The 20,853-nt window shown below is 47.6% G+C and overlaps 5 protein-coding genes across 5 annotated transcripts, besides 51 other annotated features; all 5 read right to left on the reverse strand.

Moving 5' to 3' along the window:
* Positions 1 to 275: part of a sequence feature (areas merged during assembly that could not be assigned to a particular haplotype. This can correspond to areas where the two haplotypes were merged or to regions with more than two copies in the genome that were merged during assembly.) that runs on past the window's edge.
* Positions 66 to 106: a microsatellite.
* On the reverse strand, positions 263 to 3,820 carry Tc00.1047053506475.50 (hypothetical protein, conserved; the record flags this gene model as incomplete). Its single annotated transcript, XM_812099.1, has 1 exon — positions 263 to 3,820. One exon carries the CDS (start codon positions 3,818 to 3,820, stop codon positions 263 to 265), a length of 3,558 nt encoding a protein of 1,185 aa, XP_817192.1.
* Positions 276 to 1,747: a sequence feature (heterozygous, non-Esmeraldo-like haplotype).
* Positions 1,748 to 2,011: a sequence feature (areas merged during assembly that could not be assigned to a particular haplotype. This can correspond to areas where the two haplotypes were merged or to regions with more than two copies in the genome that were merged during assembly.).
* Positions 2,012 to 7,477: a sequence feature (heterozygous, non-Esmeraldo-like haplotype).
* Positions 3,865 to 3,904: a sequence feature (A-rich).
* On the reverse strand, positions 4,049 to 8,044 carry Tc00.1047053506475.80 (hypothetical protein, conserved; the record flags this gene model as incomplete). Its single annotated transcript, XM_812100.1, has 1 exon — positions 4,049 to 8,044. The coding sequence occupies one exon, from the start codon at positions 8,042 to 8,044 to the stop codon at positions 4,049 to 4,051; it is 3,996 nt and encodes a 1,331-aa protein (XP_817193.1).
* Positions 7,478 to 7,775: a sequence feature (haploid, Esmeraldo-like haplotype).
* Positions 7,776 to 7,920: a sequence feature (heterozygous, Esmeraldo-like haplotype).
* Positions 7,921 to 8,321: a sequence feature (haploid, Esmeraldo-like haplotype).
* Positions 8,317 to 8,336: a microsatellite.
* Positions 8,322 to 8,349: a sequence feature (haploid, non-Esmeraldo-like haplotype).
* Positions 8,350 to 16,257: a sequence feature (heterozygous, non-Esmeraldo-like haplotype).
* Positions 8,443 to 8,477: a sequence feature (AT_rich).
* Positions 8,659 to 8,693: a microsatellite.
* Positions 9,008 to 9,044: a repeat region.
* Positions 9,207 to 9,232: a sequence feature (AT_rich).
* Positions 9,826 to 9,871: a sequence feature (A-rich).
* Positions 10,347 to 10,368: a sequence feature (AT_rich).
* Positions 10,525 to 12,594, reverse strand: Tc00.1047053506475.90 (hypothetical protein, conserved; the record flags this gene model as incomplete). The annotated part of the gene is made up of 1 exon (XM_812101.1): positions 10,525 to 12,594. One exon carries the CDS (start codon positions 12,592 to 12,594, stop codon positions 10,525 to 10,527), a length of 2,070 nt encoding a protein of 689 aa, XP_817194.1.
* Positions 12,852 to 12,902: a microsatellite.
* Positions 12,953 to 12,990: a microsatellite.
* Positions 13,084 to 13,115: a microsatellite.
* Positions 13,361 to 13,402: a microsatellite.
* Positions 13,516 to 13,542: a microsatellite.
* Positions 13,557 to 13,577: a sequence feature (AT_rich).
* Positions 13,818 to 13,842: a sequence feature (AT_rich).
* Positions 14,145 to 14,190: a sequence feature (A-rich).
* Positions 14,745 to 14,764: a microsatellite.
* Positions 15,176 to 15,250: a microsatellite.
* Positions 15,410 to 15,505: a sequence feature (A-rich).
* Positions 15,867 to 17,597, reverse strand: Tc00.1047053506475.100 (hypothetical protein, conserved; the record flags this gene model as incomplete). The annotated part of the gene is made up of 1 exon (XM_812102.1): positions 15,867 to 17,597. One exon carries the CDS (start codon positions 17,595 to 17,597, stop codon positions 15,867 to 15,869), a length of 1,731 nt encoding a protein of 576 aa, XP_817195.1.
* Positions 16,258 to 17,297: a sequence feature (areas merged during assembly that could not be assigned to a particular haplotype. This can correspond to areas where the two haplotypes were merged or to regions with more than two copies in the genome that were merged during assembly.).
* Positions 17,298 to 17,405: a sequence feature (haploid, non-Esmeraldo-like haplotype).
* Positions 17,406 to 20,853: part of a sequence feature (heterozygous, non-Esmeraldo-like haplotype) that runs on past the window's edge.
* Positions 17,793 to 17,826: a microsatellite.
* Positions 17,864 to 17,884: a microsatellite.
* Positions 17,917 to 17,941: a microsatellite.
* Positions 18,068 to 18,124: a sequence feature (A-rich).
* Positions 18,233 to 18,270: a microsatellite.
* Positions 18,292 to 18,363: a microsatellite.
* Positions 18,379 to 18,425: a sequence feature (AT_rich).
* Positions 18,446 to 18,468: a sequence feature (AT_rich).
* Positions 18,474 to 18,507: a microsatellite.
* Positions 18,627 to 18,654: a microsatellite.
* Positions 18,764 to 18,788: a microsatellite.
* Positions 19,025 to 19,044: a microsatellite.
* Positions 19,088 to 19,127: a microsatellite.
* Positions 19,187 to 19,236: a microsatellite.
* Positions 19,290 to 19,353: a sequence feature (CT-rich).
* Positions 19,445 to 19,466: a sequence feature (AT_rich).
* Positions 19,489 to 19,512: a sequence feature (AT_rich).
* Positions 19,542 to 19,571: a microsatellite.
* Positions 19,754 to 19,787: a microsatellite.
* On the reverse strand, positions 20,014 to 20,853 carry Tc00.1047053506475.105 (hypothetical protein, conserved; the record flags this gene model as incomplete). The annotated part of the gene is made up of 1 exon (XM_812109.1): positions 20,014 to 20,853. One exon carries the CDS (start codon positions 20,851 to 20,853, stop codon positions 20,014 to 20,016), a length of 840 nt encoding a protein of 279 aa, XP_817202.1.

The following is a 20,853-nucleotide window of genomic DNA, read 5'->3' on the forward strand; positions in this document are numbered from 1 at the left end:
GTTAATGACAGTAGCCGCAAAACCTTAAAAAAAAGTTTTCACAGCACGACTCTTACTCTGTGTTCTATATGCATGTATATATATATATATATATATATATATATATTTCCTTCTCTCTCTTTCTTTTTTGCTGTCCTCGTTGGTTATGCTCTGTTCCACTGCGGTGCCACCCACACTCATTCCTTTTTAACGCATGCCTCTCCGCCTATCTCCGTTTCTCTATGCCGGCACTTGGCAATGGGAATTCTCCACACCACCGCCATTATCCACTGATTCCTTTCCCCACAGGGGAAGCCTGTTGCAGCAGGCAGCTGAAACCAATGAGATCTTCATAGGCAGTCGCGCTACGTGCGGCAACATGGAACTTTACAGCATCTGTCTTTTTTGTGCGGCGCCACCAAGCACCAAATGCTTCTATGCGCTCCCTTGTCGTTGTCGTGCACCTTCTACGCACTCCATCGACAAATTCGACTCCTCCTTTGCGTTTTTGCTGGCAAAAAACATCATTGGGGAAAACCCCTTGAAGAACCTCCGCCAACTCCACCGCAATTGGGACTTCGACTTGGGGGGTTGTTAAAACCACACTACCGTTGCTGTTGTTGCTGCCGCGGGTCTCCCCAATAACACCATCACTGCACTTATAATTGGCATTAATATCAGCGGCAATTTCTTCTGCGTATTGAAACTCCTGCCACTCCCAAATGGAGGAGACTGCCGGCCGTTCATACTCTGGTGCCCGAATTACACGACCCAGCTGTGTATCCCAGTGACTTTTGACACCAGCAAACTGCATAGCATTAGAACATGCGTCAGTTTTGCTGGGGAGAATGCACGTCCCGCCAAAAATACATTCATCATGACGAGAGCCCATTGATGTCGCTGACGCCGGCCATTGCTCCACCAACAGAAGGTATTGCAGGCGATTAAGCCACAACCGTACGTCTGAAGGATCATTGAGAGGACGAGATGGCGTCTCCAAGTCGTCATTGTACACCTCAGACCGTATAGCATCGGCAATCTGCCGAAATTTCGTCACATCTTTTATCATAACCAGTTCCAGAGGAGTACTTGGAAGCATGGGCTCTGCCGTTCTCCTTTTATTGTGTTTTGAGCTGCTTTCGACTTCATCGTTTTCTTCCCTGTGGGGAGCAGCTCCACCCTGCACCATAACAAGTCCCCGTTCCACCGCCGCCACCACAAGCAACTGTGCGAAGAGGGCAGCACGAGACATCGGCTCAATAGCAGTGAATGGGGTTCGTTTTCCAAAGAAATGCGATACCTGCGCCGCATCCAGTGGCACAATCTGGACGGCTTCAGGCTCCTGCATTGTGGTTGTTGCAGAGCTGCTGCTGCTGGAGGAGGCAGAGGAGGAAATTGTCACAATAATAGGAACTTTGCTGCGCTGCGCCAAATCACGAACAGCGGTGTAGAACGATTTCATCGTTTCATCGCCAAGAATAACGTCTGCATCCTCAAATAATAAAAGTGTACGAGTGGTGCCTTCGTGGCCCCCACACATTGGCTCCACCGTCACATTTGCTTCCCCATCACGCTTTCCATACTTGCAATCCTCAGCGTGATTCAGCACCTGCTTATCATGCGGCGGCACCGTTGCGGAAACTGTGGGGCTTCCGTCAACAAGAATCACCTCTGAGGACTTTGCCCTTACACGTGGTCGAAAAAAAGCGGCCACCGCTTTAGCAGAGATGACATTCCTCTTCTTCGTTTTCTTCGAACTCGTCGTCTTACTTATTTCAGAGGCTGTTGCAGATACCGCGGCAAGGGCAGCAGCGTGCTCGGACTTCAACTTCTTTAACTCCTCCTCGATGCTGACCATTGCCTTTCCGGCGGCGAGGCCACTGAGCCGCCGACTTCGTGTTACCTCCGAGAATAGGCGATCAATGTCCTTTGGGCAGCGCCGTACGGAGGTATTCATCTCAACCACACGGTAACCGAGTATCTCTGCCACAAGGTAAACAATCGCCGTCTTTCCCACACCGCATGGCCCATGCAGAACTGCGATGTTGGTCACATCCTCATTTGAATCATCGCTCATCTCGTCACTTCCACTGTCACTCACCTCATCAAAAAGAGCTCGACGGGTAGAACGGGTTTCTTCCTCAGCACGAGCAAAGTACCCACGTCGCTGCTCCCGCGCCTTTTGAGCCTCTTCATACAGTGCACGTTCCTCAGCCATCTTTTTTGCCAGGCGCACACTGCGTAAACGGTTACCATATTCATCGTAAATGACACGATCAGTAGCCAAGCCATATTCCTTCTCCTCTAGTGACTCAAAAGGAGACCCACTTCTGAAAGGGCTCGGCGTGATGTGTCGATTGCTGTTTCCAAGCATTTGATCTGCCATACAGATCCAATCATCCCGGTAACTTTGAAGAGCTGTACGTTTATGTTTATGCCCTTCTTCCTTCTTCCTGTTCGAAGCCATAGCTACACGGCCATCATCCTCCTCTTCCCTCTCACCGCCATCATCATTGAGAAAACCGCTGTTTCCTCTTGTTTCCAGTTGGCGAACATGCCTTTTCCGCTGTTGACATGATGCTGAACTCAGATTCAACACGCCCTTCGTGGACATTTTTCTTGACGCCGCTCCTTTCGTACTCCCGTTACGCTGTGTTTTATCCCCGGCTTTGGTGGGAATGGATTCCGTCACACCGACCCCTCCTGGCATTGCCCGTTGCCATGTTCTTACCCACCGCAGGAGTCGTCCTACAGCGGCTGCGAAGGATGAGGTATGAAAGAGCGGTGGTGGAAACTTGGCATATAACATATGATTGGCCTCCCTGTTGTCACTTGCAGTGGACCCTGCAAATACCGGCGTTGTGCCGGAAGGGGAGCACGTATCATCCAACTTTGATTCGTCAGAATGCACCGCACCTGCTTCTGCAAGAAAGGCACCCTTATCGTTGCCGCCACATTTGCAACTCCACTCAAACAGTTGCTGCGCGTATCGGACGGCATCCTCCACAAGAACCGGCAGCTCCTTCACCCGTGCAATATCCCGCACCTGAATCTCCAGTCTCTCCGATTGCTCTAGGCGCCTACGCTTCTGTGCATGAATGTAACCCACCATTCTTTCAAAGGTACCAGAAGACGACGACGTTGACGGGGATGGGCGGTGCCTCATCTCCGCCCTCTCCATCTTTTCTTCTGTCACCAGTTTTGGTGCGCAGTGGGGCGTTTCCTTCTTGCTCACCGCCACTTCCCGTCCCCGTTTCAGCAACTCATCCTCTACCCTGTAGCACTCCAGAAGCGCCGTATGCAGCAATGAGGCAAGTTCAGCGGAGTTTGCCGTTTCGTTCCCTTCCTTCGGAAGCGACGGGGTCCATCTCTGCTCTTCGCCTGAAACGCCACCGCACTTCTCCGGCACGCTGCGAGGGAGTGAACCCAACCACGACCCACTCGGTTCCAAGCGAATGAGCGAGGCGGCGGCAGGCTCGAGAAGGAGAGAAGCATCGTCCTTATGAAATGGCAGCAGCTTGCCCGCTTCAGCCCCATCTCCAGAGAGAAGATCCGCCGACTCCATTTTGCCCTCGCTGCTTGGTGTGATATCTTGGGTGCTCGTGCAACTCAAAGACAGCCGGATACGCTTTTCTCCAGCTCTGTATTCCGCTGGCCCTCCACACGGGCTCGGCACATTCCTTTCCTCTGCAGTGGTGCAACATTGGCCTGCGTCGCCGGTGTGGTGCTGCGACAAGCACGGCGAGGAAGATGACGCCAGTCTGAATCCATCCGCAAAGAACGCTGAAAGGCTCACGGTGTGCACAAGAGAGCACGATGACAGTCGCGGCGGCAACGACATCGCAGAGAGGCACGCTCTTCCCCAGTTCACCCCGCAAATGCTTCAGAGAAAAAAAAAACAAAAAAGAAAAGAAACGGCAAGAAATCAATCCGCCCCCAACCCCTACAAATCTCTCCTTCGCAAAAACAAAAACGAAAAACGGACACACACGGAAAAAGCAACAACATCACGGTAGCAAGCAGTAAAAAAAATCCCTTTGAATGCAGCCAAAATGCGTGTGCGACAACATCATCTGAGCTTTTCCTCTGGGCGCAGGACTGGAATTCCACACCGCGGGCATTCGTTAGACACTTCAAGCCACTCTTTTATATGATGGACGTGTCCCCCGTGGCCACAGGAAAGAAGCCACAAGTACATTCCCTCCACGACCTCCTCGCATATGACACACGTCATAAGAGGTGCGTTTCTACAACGAGAACAGACCGCGTTCCGCGGCGGGACGCCAGAGTTGGAAAGAGGATGCGCCGATCCACCACCGTTGACCTTCTCCTTTGCCACAAGCACACTATCGTTACATGCTCCACTGTCCGCAGGCTCATCCTGAACGCACATGCAGAAGTGGGAGGAACTGAGGGAAGATTCAAAGCTATCGCTTGAATCGTCATCAGAGCCTAAACGCTCATTCGTTCCCTCGCTCACATCAACACTTGTTGCGGGTGTCGCGGTGTGCAAAAACAGCCTTTCACCCTTTTTGGGAGCTCGTGGCACCAACTCGGACTTTGGACAAGTTCCACAATAGACGCATGTGAATAACTTCTGTGCAACGTCCTCGGCACGCGGTAACCCTGCGCTGAAGTTCCCCATCACCTCAGGCACAATGATGAGTAACTCGTTGAGCGGAACATAGAGCTTTATTTCATAGAGACGAGTAACATATTGCTCTACCCACTGCAGCGCTCGCATTTTCCATTGCCACGGGCTGCCATTGGTGGCTTCCCGCGTCTTTTCATGCTCTTGAGCATTCCCCGCTGGTTTCTCGTCCGTTGGAAACAGGGGACATGCATAACTCCGCACCGACATCCCTCGTTGCTTCCACCATAGGCAAAAAAGTAAATATAACACAGCACAAAACTGCACGTCACCAACAAGGGAGGTATATTCCAGGTAACTGCACACAAGCGATGTAATGAGTGTCACATTGTGGCTGCGCCACGCATACGCAGCCGCAGCCCAGAGTCGGCCCCTGGGATCTACGGAGCCCAAGGGATATTCACTATTTCCAGTTCCTTTACCGGAATTGGCCGTTGCACCATCCACGCCAGGGACGTTGCCCCTTTCCTCACTTATGGCCTTTGTTGCAGCTTGCAATTCTCGCTCACGTGACCTACAAACCTTTGAGTTGTGTCCCATCATCCTCGCAAAGCATTGATCAACATTCTCAGTCTCTGTTTTGGCAATTTCTTCCGTTGCTGCATGACGATGTGCTCTCATCTTGCGGGATGTATCAAAGCCCATCTCCCAATTCAACGCATAGCGTACAAACGTATCCTCCTCAGAAGTTTGTTCTACATAGGCCCATCCACACGTCTCATTGGAAAGGACAAAGCAATCAATCACGGGTTTAACGAGTGATCTTCGTCCCAGAGGCGGCGGCTGAGCAGGGATCTTCTCCACTGAGCCTCCGTCTGCACCGTATTCCGAGGTCAAGTTGGCACAACCGGCCTGTGTCTCCTGTAACAGAGAAACGGCGCCTCCACTCGTTCGACCCACTGGTGTAAATAAATTCGTACGCCTGGCGTTCCCTTCTTCAGATTGAGTTGGTGAAAAAGAGCTGGTCATTGCCAGAGCATTCATAAGTGAAATCATAGGCGACACTATGCCACGATGTTCACTGAGGCTCTGTTCATTCGCGGAAGCTGAACGTGCCCCAAACAATCCTCTCTTCGCCGTGGCTGCTGCCCCATCCAAGCCGTGGCGTGTCGGGAAGCTACATGCTTTTCCTTCTAGCCCACTCTCACTCTGCGTCTCCAGTCCGCCCCTCGAAGAGCGGTGTCGTGAGTCAAAAGCAACCAAGTATGGGGATCGCCGCAAAAATCTATCCGCACTCTTCGTTTCGGCATCATCGTTCGCCACAACTCGATCAACTCCCATTGCTCTTGTTGTTGTCGTTGCAACTGTGAGTACCGGCGACGGCGACGGGACGAGAGAGAACAGGAGGGGGAAAAGAAATTCTAGCCGTCTGCCGCTGTTCGGAGACCCTGCGATCGCATGGGCGCTAGCCAAAGAACTCGGAAACCGTCTCTCAAAGGAGGCTTGCTGCAGCGGTGTTTGCGTGGACCAGTGGGATGGCAGTGGGGAATAACGCGTGTCAAACATCATTCCACCCGTGGGCGTGGCACGTGAGGAGTCTTTATGATGCTTTACAGTCCCCAATGAAACCGCCGTAGAGGAGGGGGAAGGGGAGCTCAAAACACCACCACCACCACCAACCGCATTTTTTTTTCCTGATGCCAACTCCTCCAGTAACTCTCGCTTCTCGGCGTTGATGATTTTGGTGTAGTACTCCCGTAGAAGCGAGGAGCTGCTGCGCACCGCAAAGCTGCGCCCAAAGTAATCGGCCACCACCGCCGCCGTAGGAAGTATAGCACTGAGACTAAGCACGTCGGATCCCGCGGACAGCTGCGTGTTGGGGTCGGTTATGCACCGGAACAGTGTGTCCCTGCTGGTTGTTTTTTCATCCAGGAGGGATGTGAGCACAACCCCCCCGTCTTTGAAGATAGAGACGAGTGTCAACGCATTCACCCAGACACAGTCTGTTGGCTCCTGCAGAGGTAATTCCTGCAGGGTCGGGTTCATGTGGTGGGCTCCCTGTCGAACAAACTCGCGCCCATGACAGACAGTTCGGATGGAAAAAATGGGGGAAAAGCCGTTGGCGGCATCCCAGACACTAATCTCCTGGCCGTTAAGCGCCGTCGTGGCGAACCACAACTTTGAGGAGGTTGCGTCGATGCTGCCATCACTTGTTTCCACGCATGCCTCTCCCCCTGTCACTTGGAACGCATTCCCGCACGGTCTCCACCGTAGTCGATTGAGTGAGTCAATACTATCGATGGGAGGCAAGACGTCCGTTGATTCCAACGGTGCCGGAGCACTCGCCAGTTTCTCACCGCTAGAGTGGTTCGTTTCCGTCGTGGAAGGCGCCGCAATGACATCACTCTGAACGCGGAAAAACTGCACACGTGAATTGGTCTTCGTCTTTGCCTTCCGAAAGGACACGGCAAGAAGATCGGAAAAGATTGGATGGAAAGCGGCTGAAAGGCATGGCCCAGTCGTCTCCATGCTCCACAACACTTCCACGTGCCGTCTGTCATACACAATCACCTTACCGGCGTTCGCTCTTTCTACAACGACAACGATGAGGTTTGGGTCAAACGGGGAAAACACAACTCCGCGCGTGACGGACCGTTCGTCGTGCGCGGGCGGGCGAAGGATAAGCCTGGGCGGGTACACTTTTTTGTCCCTGAGAGGGATGGTCCACAACTCAAAGTGCGTCGCATTGGAGGTAAGCGCGAGCGTGTACGGATTGTGCGGATCCCACGTGATTCGCTCCACCCGCAAGAAGCCGGTGTTGATCACAACCTCCACCATACTGCACGGACGATCCGGATCGCGTTCCACAAATGGGCTTGGTTGCACTTCCTGCATGGCTGTACCAAACGGTGTGGAGGGCATGGATGCTGCACTGACAACAGCAGCACTCAGAGGCTCACTCCCGGCCACAGTGGAGGAGACAAGGGTGCGGCACCTAGAGCTATGAATCCACTGCTGGGCCATGTATGCGTCTCCCTTCTTTGAAAGCGCGTCAAAAAGCACCGTTACGCTGCGACTGAGCTGCACAATGGCAAGGACCGCCTCATTTCGGTTTGGATACCACGCAAGGGCTTCCACCTTTGCCACGTTACCAAACATGCCACATGAGCGCATCGCAAAGGAAACGGACGCCAAGTGAGGCGTAGAGGAAACATCCGCCCCCGCTGCCTGACTGGGAAGATTCATCGGCGTCACTTCCACAAGATGAACAGCCTTTGTACTTCCAATTGCCAAAATATTAGGCCCTGAGAGAAAGTCCACGCAAATAAGTCCATCGCCAAGTGTCATCTTCCCCAACAATTGAGCCTTTTGGTCTGTTTTTTTCCTTGGACCAACCACGCTGGTATCTGAGCGTGACCCCGACCTGGGTGTCGGTGAAAGACCGGAAATATGCCTTACAGATTCCTCCAACATCCCGTGCGTATTTTCACCCTGTTGATAATCTTTAACTTGCTATTGCTATGGGGGGATTGGGCTAGGGTGGGGAGGAGGGGAAGGAGGAAACAATGTGTATGTATGTATGTGTACGATTGCTGTGTACCTCCTGTAATGCAAATCCAAATATCTCGCACTCGCCTACTTAGGCATACAACAAAAAACACAACACCGCTTATGTGCGGTCACGTTGTAACAGCAAGCAATAAAACCACTCCCTCCTTCTTCCCCCTTTTTGTTTTTTTTCCCCCAATAATAATAATAATAATAAAGGAAATGTACCAAAAAAAAAATACAAGCGAAGAGGAAAGAAGGAGATGAGCCAAATGGCCTGATGACAATCCCCATGCATTTGCTAAGAAATGCCTGGGACAACCATAAAAAAAAAATTATACATATATACATATATATACAACTATGCATGCATTTGTGATGGCACACATGTAAAGATGTTAAATAATCCATGGACACACGCGTGTGTGCAAGAACAAAAAAGAAGAAGGATCAACAACAACACCAACAATAAAACCAAACAACCAACAAAAAACATAACATGCAACTCGGAGGATGCTGGAAAAAACAACAACAACAACAACAAATAAATAAATAAATAAATAAATAAAAAATAGGCGAATGACGTCAAAATTGTGGCGATAATAAATTTCACGGCACCACTCCACAGCCAAGCAAACAAAACGATGGCATTTCATGTATCATTTCAAATGAGGCCAAGTAGGCACGTATGCACACAAAATAGAAAGAAACAAATAAAGAAGCAAACAAACAAAAAGATCACTTCATTCATCTTCGCTGATTTCCTCCCAACTCACCACCACCATCACTTTCCCCACCTCCCCCCCCACCCCCTCTTCATTCGTCACGTTGAAAGGGTTTTCTTTCCGCCCGTTCACAATTTTTTTTTTTTTTTTGGAAAAAATTAAACTCTCTTTCCCCCTTTCCCTCTTTCTTTCTTTTTTCCCATCCGCTGCGTCGACATGACACGCCCCTATCCGCATGAATAGACATGGGCATCGCTATTCACCGCAAGAGGTGTCAAAAGGCACAGTAAAAGAAATACACAAAACACACAAACGAAAAAGAAAATAGAAAGAGCAGACGTCAATATATACACAGACAAATGAAAAAAAAAAAATATTTATATATAAACCCCTCACACACGTGCGCAGAACTGTCGGTGTGGGATATCCCTTCAAGGGAATCAATGTTAGGTCAAACACTCAAAAAGCGTGAAAACGAGGCAAATATAAATAAAATGAAATATATACGGCAAGAGGTTGTACATTGAAAAGAACGATGCTTCGACATCCTGGCGTGGTTGTGGGCAAATCACACATGACAAAAAAATGCACCGAAGAAAGGGGGTGGGTGGGAAAAAAATCGCACATAAAACAACAACAACAACAGCAATCAGAAAGAAGATGACAAAAGAGAAACAAAACAAAAATAAGTAGACGCCCGGCTGAAGCCTTCTTCGTCGTCGTCTCACCCGCTCGTCCCTTCAAGGGCATAAAAGGGAGAGGGGCGCCGTGCGGTGGGCGATGAGAAAAATTGGCTCCGCTGCGCCCAACACATTCCCCTCCCTCCCCGGGCTTCAGTGCAGCGCCGCTCCGCACCCATACATCCCCCACAGGACAAACAAATACAAAAGGCAGGTGGCCATGATGAACAAACGTCTTGTGAGACCGCAAGGTGGCATGGGCAAAGGAAAAAACAGTCGCCCTCCAGCACGTTCTCACTGGAAACAACACCAAAAACAAGTAAAAGACAGCAACAAAAACAAAAACAGCGGAGCTCAACAAGACAAACACACACGTACGCACACGCACGGATGTAAAAACAGAAGGGAGGCCATATGTAAACATGCGAGAAACCACACAAGGTGAGAGAGCAAAGAAAGTAACCGCCACGACAAAAAAAAAATAAAAGGGGCAAGTAATCAATATAATAAAAGATGCTGCGCGCGTAACGCATACCACTCAGTATATAATTTCATGGGGAAAAAACAACAAAAGAGCGAGAGACACAAAAACCAATAAATACAGGACAAGATAATGGCACCGATAGACACAGAAAAACAAACAAACAAACAAAACTTAGACACCGTCATCAAATATATACTTCTTCTTTTCTAAAGACACACGGCCCACTTCCCACCCACGTACACGTCAACCTGCAAAAGGGACCGGAGGGCAGAGGTAAACAATATGGTAGAAATCCACACCCACACCTCAGCATGCACCAACAATATGATACCGCAACCAAATAATAATAATAATAAAATACACAGGACGCAGACCGAATACATTTGAATGAGTATAATCACCATCTTTAATAAGTTTTGCGCAGTGCTGCCGCAACACTCCCTCTTCCCCGTCTACCTGAAGAAGAATAGGGCTTAGATGGGGCGGCGTAGAAATGAGACATGGTTCGCCTGAAAACTAAAACTGATAGTCCATCGATAGACCAAGGATGTTATCATGTTCCACATTGCGACGCTTTGGTGCAAGCAAAATGTTTTTACTATTTACAGAGGGCAGTGTCGGTATGCGCGGCCGTTCTTCCTGAAGTGCGGATTTCTTTTCAGTTTTGTCGTTGGTGGTTTCCTGATTTGCCCTCCGCGTTGAAGCCGTCGATGGATTTACATTCGTGCCATTTCGTTTTTGCCGCTCCGTGCCTTTTACAGAAAGAATATCCGCAAGCTGCTCTCGAACAACAGAGACCTGCTTTTGACCTCTGGGCGACCCCACAGCCATTGGCTCCTTCCTCACGGGTTCGGGTTGACTTCGACGCCGCGTTTCATATATCGTTGGAATCGAAAATTTTTCACCTTCGTCTTCATTTTTATGAGAGGTCCAGAATTTATAACGTTGAATGAGTTTGGGCAGTTGGCCTTGTCGCTCCTTAGACGGCCATTGCTGCCCCTCCCTCAATATATACGGTGAATGCATCTCACGCATTTGCTTCTGCTGCGGTTGCGGTTTTTGTTTTGTTTCCGGCGCGGAGATGGAAGGGGCATCCAAAGTAACCGCATTCGACTCCTCCACCGCCGTTGTTTGTCTATTTCCTACATCCTTGAAGGAGAAACTAGTAAAGGGAATGCTCGCCCTCCGCGCTCGTTGCGGTTCGGTCTTCCCAGCATCTACACGCATCAAACCATCCTGCTCGGAATCTCGCGAGATCCAAGGGGGATCCTTATGGAAATTCGGCTTCTCCTCGCCGGGCAGACTGCTACGATGCCACCCATGTTTTGCATACGACGGTGGAAAATTCGGAATTCTCTTTAAGCCAGAAAAGGCCTTATTCGGTAAAGGCGTCATGTCGCTGTTGTCGCTGCGACGCCTCGCTTTCAACGATGGCGCTTTGGGGAAGGAGTGGCCCAAGTTCTCATACGAATTTTCCTCAGCGCCCACCACGGGCCCAAAGGTGGAGCGACGAAAAAAGGCATCATCTCCCCCCATCTGCATGCGACCAAGGCATGAAAGCTGATTGATCGACTCATCGTACCCTCGTAACGCACTCTGCCCAAAGACAGAGATGCTCTGTCCCTGGTGCATCGCGGGTTTGGCAAGGCTGAATGATGCATTAAACGCATTGTTGAGAAATGACCCCTCCAATCCCCTTCGACGGTTCCCCAAAAGATGGCTTGTTAAACTTGTGCCATCTTTTTCAAACGACCATCCACTGTCATTGTACAACCTGCTTCTTCCATAATTATCATACTCTTCACCATCATCTTTTTTGTTGCTATTTGTGCGGCTACCCACACTGAAGCTATCCTTTGTTTGCTTTGAAAGGTAACTCTCCGATGAAGAGGAGTCCTCATCCGAATCCGCTAATTCCATAAGTAAGTTGCTGGGAGCGAGACTCACTCTATTTTCCTTCGCTGGTTTTGGTTTGTTTCGTGTCTCCTCCACCCTCTCCTCCTCCATCTGTCCTAGCCTGGAACGAAATAACTGATTTGCCCCATCGTCCATGGCAGATGTACGCGAATGTTGTTGCAAACTCCGCGTATCTTCTTTTCCGTCTTCCTCTAGAGAATTTCTTCCATATGCCAGTAGAGATTTAAAGGTGGGAAGAAGCTGCGTCCCTTCTTCAGGATCCATGAAGTTCTTTGTATCATTCGAGTGTGAGTCACCGTTCTCAAATGCTTCATTTTCATCATACCTGACCCAATAAAATTCATGCCTTTCCTTCTCTTCATTTCCCTCGCCCACGTCTAAAGCGTAAAGACCTTTCCAATCGGGGCTGGGAACTCTTTTTATGGACCTTAAGGCATCTTCATACCACTTCCGATGGCCACGCATACTCATATGCGTCCTCCTGTCACAAGCTGTATATGGCAGCATCCGGCCATTCATCTGGTATGGTGCCATATTGGGATAATGCATATTATGGTGCTGGGAAAGCGTGTTACATTTCACAAAAAACAGTTCGTGATTACGAGGCAGAGGGTTAAATGTCCCTTGGTAGGAATTTGGCATCTCCGAGTACATGTTGTTCCAGTGCATATCTATATATAGATAATTATCTGTCGTTCTGTCTGCTCCTACTACACACTTACCCACTCACTCTTCTTTCCCTTTTTCGTTTTTTGTTTTTTTCCCCCTCCCTCCCCCCCACACACACAAAAAAGAAAAAAAAAACACCACCACCACCACCCCTTTCCTTCCTTTTTTTTTTTTTTTCCCTTTTCCTGTAGTTTTAATTCACACTCTTTTTTCCTCCCCCCCCCCTTTCCTGCCTGAATGGCAAAGGTGGAATGAAATATACACACACGTATGTATGTATGTATATTTATAGTTATATAGATGTATATTGTCTTCCAGTTACTCCCCCCCTCCCCTCCTCTTTGCTACACTTTCCTCGAAAAAAGAGAAAAAGAAAAGAAAAAAAAAAAGAAAAAACAACAACACCCTATCATTGCATATATACAAACAGCCGTTTCATTGGCAATGAAGTAGACACTCCCGAAGAGGACATCATAAATACGGAACGAGAAGAAGAAGAAAAAAAAAAAAAAAAAAAAGAACCGACGAGTTGGGGAAAACAAATGGATGTGTAAAACAAACAAACAAAAACCAAATACCACGACCGCTCTACGGGAACAAACATCCACAACGACAACAACAAGCAGCCATGCGAGACGGCAGACTCCCGCACACACACTCCACACCACATCCCCGGCGTGGATATCCGTCTCCCTCCTCTCCCCTTTTTTTTTTTAGCAACATCGCAGCGCAAGTCCTTCTTCCCCACACCACATGCATCCACAGCAAAAAAAAAAAAAAAAAATGCAATCAAATAAAATAAAATAAAGAATAAAAACAATATATTTTCCCTTCAAAGGCCACTGATAAAATGTTCATTCACATAATTACACAGACACAAAAAAAACATACGTTAAATAGAGAGGGGAAAAAAAAAATGTAAAATAAATAAATAAACAAATAAAAAAAAATATATACATCTGATTTTTTTATTTATTTTTTTACGGCCTCCCTTCTTCTCGTACAGTTGCCGTCCGTGTGAGAAGACAGGACGGAAAGGGAGGGGAGGGGATATAAAACAAAAAAAGTGCCGCCCCGCCTACAATCCTCAACACACAGAGACAAACACACCTAAAAAAGAAAACACAAAAAAATGCGAAATGCCCCTCCCTCCCTCCCAAAGAAGGGAGGTGAGGGGAAATTAATAATAATAAACATGAGACACTCACGCAAAAGCGTGCAGCAAAAAAATTTTTTTTTTTTTTTTTTCCGTCGGCCAATACACGCCCGGCTGAAGCCTTCTTCTTCGTCGTCTCACCCGCTCGTCCCTTCAAGGGCATAAGAGGGAGAGGGGCGCCGTGCGGTGGGCGATGAGAAAAATTGGCTCCGCTGCGCCCAACACATTCCCCTCCCTCCCCGGGCTTCAGTGCAGCGCCGCCCCGCACCCATACATCCCCCACAGGACAAACAAATACAAAAGGCAGGTGGCCATGATGAACAAACGTCTTGTGAGACCGCAAGGTGGCATGGGCAAAGGAAAAAACAGTCGCCCTCCAGCACGTTCTCACTGGAAACAACACCAAAAACAAGTAAAAGACAGCAACAAAAACAAAAACAGCGGAGCTCAACAAGACAAACACACACGTACGCACACGCACGGATGTAAAAACAGAAGGGAGGCCATATGTAAACATGCGAGAAACCACACAAGGTGAGAGAGCAAAGAAAGTAACCGCCAAGACAAAAAAAAAATAAAAGGGGCAAGTAATCAATATAATAAATAATAAACAACAACAAAGGAAAAAACAGTTAATAGAGGCCATGGCAGAAACATTAATTTCGTCATTCCTTGTTTTACTTATTAAAGCCTCCTTCCACTGCTCACACTGCACACATATATATATAATAATAGTAATAGCTCTTTACATATGCTCATTTGTCTCCATCGTCATACACAAGCACACACACACACAGAGAGAGAGAGAGAGAGACAAACACATGCATACAGGCAAAAAAAAAAAAGAGATTTATATAGACGGATACGCACGCACATGTACTCTGTTTATCATTTTTTATTTCTTTTTGCTAACGATACTTCTTAGCATGCATGCACATTCCTTTGTTCCTTTTCTTTGCCCGATATCGGTCCTCGTTGGCTGCCTCTTTCATACAAAACAAAAACAAAAACAAATCCTCACCGACTCATCCCTCCTGTTCCTTTCAGTTAACAGCAATCATTCACAAAGAAGTCCATGCCAACACAATTACATTCGCACGGTTAATTCTCCCCTCTCTCTCTCTCTCTCCTCACGACATGCACCTCCCACACACGTCGTCAGGCTCCTCGCACCTCCCCCTCGTCCCCTCACGCACACAAATACACACACGCGCAAAAGAAAGGATCAAACTAAAACACAGGCGAAACGATGAAAACGGCTCAAACACATACACACGCACACAAAAAACAGTCAAATTAAAACAAAAACAACAACAAAAAAGAAGAATGGGGGGTGAAGAAGGGAGGGAGGGGGGAGGTACGTGCGCATTCAAATATAAATACATTTGGGGGGTGTTTGCACTGCTATGTTGAGGCGCGTGGGGGCGAGCAAGCAAAGAAACAAAAATGGCACACACACACACACAAATAAAAGGAAAAAGAAAAAAACAAACAAACAAAGATGCATGCCAAGAGGGAAGCAAGAGATCGAATGTAAAATAAAGCCCCCTCCAAGGAAACAACAAACCACCACCACTACTACTACCACCCCTCCAGGGAGGAGCGACAAATTCATGCGTGTGTGCACGCCTATTAACATATTAGTGGAACAGATCATGTAAAAGAAAAAGGGGTAAAAAGAAGGGAAGCAGAAGGAAAAACAAAAATGGGGCAAAAAAAAATAATAATCCACAACAACAACAAAAAGAAAGAAAATCCTGCGGAGGAAAACACACGTACACACACACAAAAAAAAAAAAAAAGAATCATCTACTATTAATCTTAAAGAAAATATTCGGCTTTCCGCATTCTTCCTCCTGGAAAATTTTTCCGTGTTGTGTCCTTAAAATTGTGTATGCATGTGTAATACCACATCTCCATATATATATATATTTCCTTCGATCATTCCTTATTCTCTTTTTCTATCCTACACGACATGCCGTTCCTTCCCCACAATACGTCGCCTGCGACATCGCTCTGATCATTGGTACTGAGGGGTGGATGGGTGGTGGAAACAGCCCAAGGCAGCAGTAGCACCCATAAAAAAAGAAACAAAAAAAGAGCCGCCCTTCCGTCCTCAACGTACCCTGCTGTGGGAAATTTTCTTGGACACCTCGGCTGCATCGATGGCCTCCAGATCTGGGCTATTGACACGTTTTATGTTACCCAATGCATGGCGGAACCAATCCGATGGCATCCTCGCACCCTTCTCTCCGTAAAAACTACGTGGTGTACGTGGACGGCGCTTTGTTTTTGTCTTTTCCAATTCTAGAGGCATTTTTTCCGGGTAAGTCAGATTCCGTGGACGGTCGTGATGAAAGACCTGAGCAACCACATTGTGCAGATTCCAATCCAACTCCAGCTGCTCCCCTGCGTACTCAATTACACCCGCTGTTGATGAATTTGGATTCGGTGGAGGAGTAAACATAAGAAGCGGCGCGGTTGCCCACATTTCAATCTCCGGCCATCTTTTTTCTGCTGAAGAAAACAGTCGCAATCGGACCATGGCCTCTGTTGATGTGCTCACAAGTTCATCGATGTGATCATGCATTTCTTGCATATCATCTGTGCTTTCCCTGGAAACCTCCCCCCTGTGGGATCGTTCCGTACCGTATTCCTCAGACCTACTAGTTACAGTTTTTTCTCCAGATACTTCTATGAGTGTGTCCCACATTTCTGTGTGAAAGGAACGATGAAGAGCTGCCCTTTCATCCTCATATCCATGATCAATAGAGTCGCTTTTCTCACGTGTTTTGGTTGCTTTCTGATGGTCGTTAACAGAGGGGTGAACAGGAGGACCGTAATTGTCAATTTTCGGCACGTTCGATGGGGGATGCTTCCCGTCTTCGGTAGGAGGACTTTCGTACGCAATGACGTGTTGCCCCATCATATCTTGTTTTTTTTCTACCCAACCGTCCGTTTTTTTGAGGGGCTGAATCGACTCAGTTTTGTTATTCTCAGATTTACTCGGTGTGCACACGGACACGGGAGCTGTGCTTGTTGCTTTCAGCGTATTCTTGCCTCCCGGCGCTGGGGCCTCAGACACCGTCGGGTGTTTCACCCTAATGAACGCTTCTCCAGGAGCCCCTGGGATGGCGGTGGCAGGGGTTTTTTCTGTGGGCGCTCTAGCCCTCTCTCCGGAGAAGTAGATTTTTCTCCTTCCATCTTCACTCCCCCGCTTTTTCACCGCGTTGTTTTGTGCCTTAGTTGCTGTTGCATTAAAAAAAATCTTTCGCGTGCTTACGCGCCTTCCATTGGGTGGGGCATCCACAGGGATGTCATTTTTATTTGTGCCATCGCGCAAAGCTTTGCTTAGTGACTGCTGCCGCGGCTGCGACAACGATTCTCGCAACCCGTTTGGCTTCGTGTGCGGAAGGCTGACTCGGCTCCTGATGGCTAATTGGCCTACATTTCCGGCGGCAGCTCCCTGCCCCCTTTGTGGAGAACCATCCGGACTGCGTGCCAGGGGCCTCGTTGCGTCTGAGTTGGGGAGAGACACCCTGGGGCGCCTGGCGACAGTGATGGTGGTGGTGGCGGCATTTTTCACATCTTCATCCTCGCCGTTCTTGTCGTTGCCGCCCAATTTCGGGGAGGAACTTTTCCTCGGCGGTGAACAAAACCCCGGGGTGCCTTTATACTGCAACAGGGGAAGAAACCCCTGCTTTTTTTCCAGCACGCCAACCTCTTGACTGTTTTTTTCAGGGGCGGTGGAACTGAAAAGCCCATCCAATGTCTCGACATTGTCCACAACACCGTAGCCATTGCCGTAACCGTACGCGAACGGATCGTCACGCGTGTGAATGTCCATTCGGAAAACTGTTTTCACCAAATTATTGACAAACTTCAAGGCGGGTGGTAAGAAGGAAAGAACACACTCGTGTATGATGGATGTTGTGCCCAAGTGTGTCTCCTCCTCCGCCTCACTGTTTTCACTCCCGTCCCCGCCCTCCTCTTCCCCCCTCTCTTTCGTCTCCAATGTAGCGGGAGACGGAGCAGCAGGAAAAACAACAACAACAACAACAACAACAACAACAACAGTTGATGACAATCACAGGGGCGAGGTGGCTCTGTAATCACACACACACACACACACACTGCACACCACACGCCTTCTCCCTTGTCAGTGGTCTCCCTCTCTCTCTCTCCCTCTCTATAAATATAAATATGTGTGTATATGTATATAAGTGATGTAGGTACCTCCCTCACTGGATGGATGCGGAGGCAAAAGATGAACCTCCTACTTCTTCCTGCGTCCTAGTGAGTGTTGATTTTCCCTTCAAAGAAGAAAAGATTAAAAAAAGAAAAAAAAGAGCCAAAAAACACAAACAAAAAAAATAGCAACAACCAACAACAGCAACGATGCATCCAAAATCATTCCTTCATGCCTTATCTCCGGTGTGAATATAACGCTGGGAAATGGGAGCAGGCAGACAGATAATATAGAAAAAACAAAAAAAACAAAAAAAAACAAAAAAGAAAAATAATAGAAGGCGTGCACTAAAACAAAGACACAAACCCACACACACCCTCCTCAATATACACATCGGCACACACACACACACACAAACAGACACTGAAGGATTTGCATGTATTATATATATAACATAATATAATATAAAACTCAATTAAATATTAAGCGTGTTGTAAATATTTACCAAATTATATAATTTAAATTTATTCCCTTTTCCTTTTTTTTTTTTTCTTCTTCTTCTTCTTCTCTGTTGGATGCTTATTTCACCTCCCCCCCCCCCCCCCCACTTCTTCCCGCAGAGGCATGTAAAAACAATCCATTTATTCCCTCATGACTGCTGGTGTCTATTACACTGGAGGGTAGACTCACACACACACACACACACACACACACAAACGGACTAAAGTAACGCAAAATTGCACATGGAGAAAATAAAATAAAAGAAAAAGAAAAAGAAAACATGAATGGAGTTTCGCAACAAATGTTCTTTCTCATCAATTAAGATATAAATATATATATATATATATAAAGGACCATCACTCGGCTTTTTCTCTTCTTCCCACCTATTCATGCCTACATCTCTTCGCTTTACCCGTTCCTCCTTTCCTCTAAGTCCAATATGTATCTACATCTATCTATATGTATATATGCTTATCGTTGTTCCTTCGTGTGGCTTTACTCCAGTCCACCTCGTAGCAGCAAACCATGGGATTTATACCAGAAACTTACCTCTCCCCCTCCCCTCCCCCCCCCAATTGAAAAAGACAAACAAACAAACAAACAATAACTCTACATGAAGTGACCACAACACACACACACACAGATGGATACATAGATACACATAGATATATACATATATATATATATTAACACATGGAAAACAAAGCCAAATCACCACAAGATATAAGTGCGTAATGCATGCACATAATAGACAAACAAACGTAAAAACAATTTAAATAACAAACAAACAAATAGAGGAGGAAGATGTCAACAATATCATAGACATCTTCCATCATCTTATTCTCGTCCCTTCTTCTTCTTCTTCTTCTTCCACTTTTTTTTTTTTTTTTTATTCCCCTCTTCCTCCACTTCTCCCCCCCCCCTGCCCCTTCCCCACAACAACACGTTTAGGGCCACGCAGAAAGGGGGAGGGTGGAGCCAAACAAGACAAACGCACAAAAAACAAAAAATAAAAAAATAAAATATGCAGAAAAAAAAATACACACGCATAATAATTAATAATAAAAATAATGAACACACTCAAAGGACAGAGGGAGACAAAACAACAACAACAACTACAACAGCAACAACCAAAATAAAGGCCAAGAAGACAAAAGTCCCTTCTTCCTCACCACCACACCACACAAAAATCATGTTCGCCTCTTAATGCCTTCTCCAACTTGTTGTCCACATTACGGACCCCTTTACTCCCTTGGCCATCCCACCAGAAACACATGCACGCCGTGACCACCACGTGCCGCAAAAGTCAGGCAAACAACAACAACAACAACAACAACAACAACAACAGCCTCTTGAAGGATCCCCAAGGAAAAAGACTAAGCAAACAAACAAACAAAAAATAATTTTTTGCGTTCAATTACCATCTTCTTTTCGCATTCCCCCATCTTCCCAGTCACCCTGCCCGCAACCCTCAAAAAATTAAACAGTAGCCACAAGGAAACCTCAAATACCCCTCCCCCCCTTCGCCAAGGAAAACCAAAGAGAGGCAGAAGACACATGTATACAGTAGCCGTTACTTGAAAAGGTTCATAAAGGCATTCAGAAACTTTGACGTTTTGGCAGAAGGATTACTTTCTTTTTTCTTTATAATCTCCCCCTGCTTACGGGACGTCTCGCATGAACCTCGTTTTGGAGAAGGTGGAGGAGAAATTACACGTTTCGTATGCACAGTGCCCTGAAACCATGTTTCATTTCCCAAATGGCGCATTTTTGGACGTCTGCAGCATCTTAGTCGCATGTAATTATTTTCTTTAAATCGTGTAGGCTCCACCAAAGAGGGTTGAGGTCCTCGTGCTACAACCGGCAATCCAGTAACCGAAGACACCGCTGGAATTGCCCTCTTCTGGTTGTTATTAATGGCACCTGGCCCAGCTTCTATCATGCGAACGCCGTTTCTCTCATTGTCTCGCGGGAACACATGGATGTCCGACACATTCCCATAATTCCACCCAATTATCCTAGAGGCTACCGGACTCCAATGTGGTGCGGCCATACCCATCGGCAGTTTGTTGATACTGGGAGGATACGGATAGAGGCCGTTATTTGACCTCGCATGGGATGAAGCGTTTTCAAAGCGAGATGAATTCATGGCCATTGCTTTTCCCTGTTTGGATCCACTTACGTTGGGCGACTTGGGCTGCAGTTGGTCGCTGTGTCTCCGCACCACAGTGGTGTATATGGCATTCACGTGCCGCGGCGCAGGTGTTACCCTGCCCACCGACAGGGGCAGCTGCGGGTGGGCGGCCCACCTCCCTTCATTCCACGTGGGCCCGGCTCGATAACAGACGAGCTCCTTATCGTTGGGGCGGTTGAAACGCGCCCCCTCAGAGGAGTAATCCATATTTCCGTCCAT

This window comes from Trypanosoma cruzi, genomic scaffold (genome assembly GCF_000209065.1).
Source record: "Trypanosoma cruzi strain CL Brener 1047053516569 genomic scaffold, whole genome shotgun sequence".
Lineage (NCBI taxonomy): Eukaryota > Euglenozoa > Kinetoplastea > Trypanosomatida > Trypanosomatidae > Trypanosoma > Trypanosoma cruzi.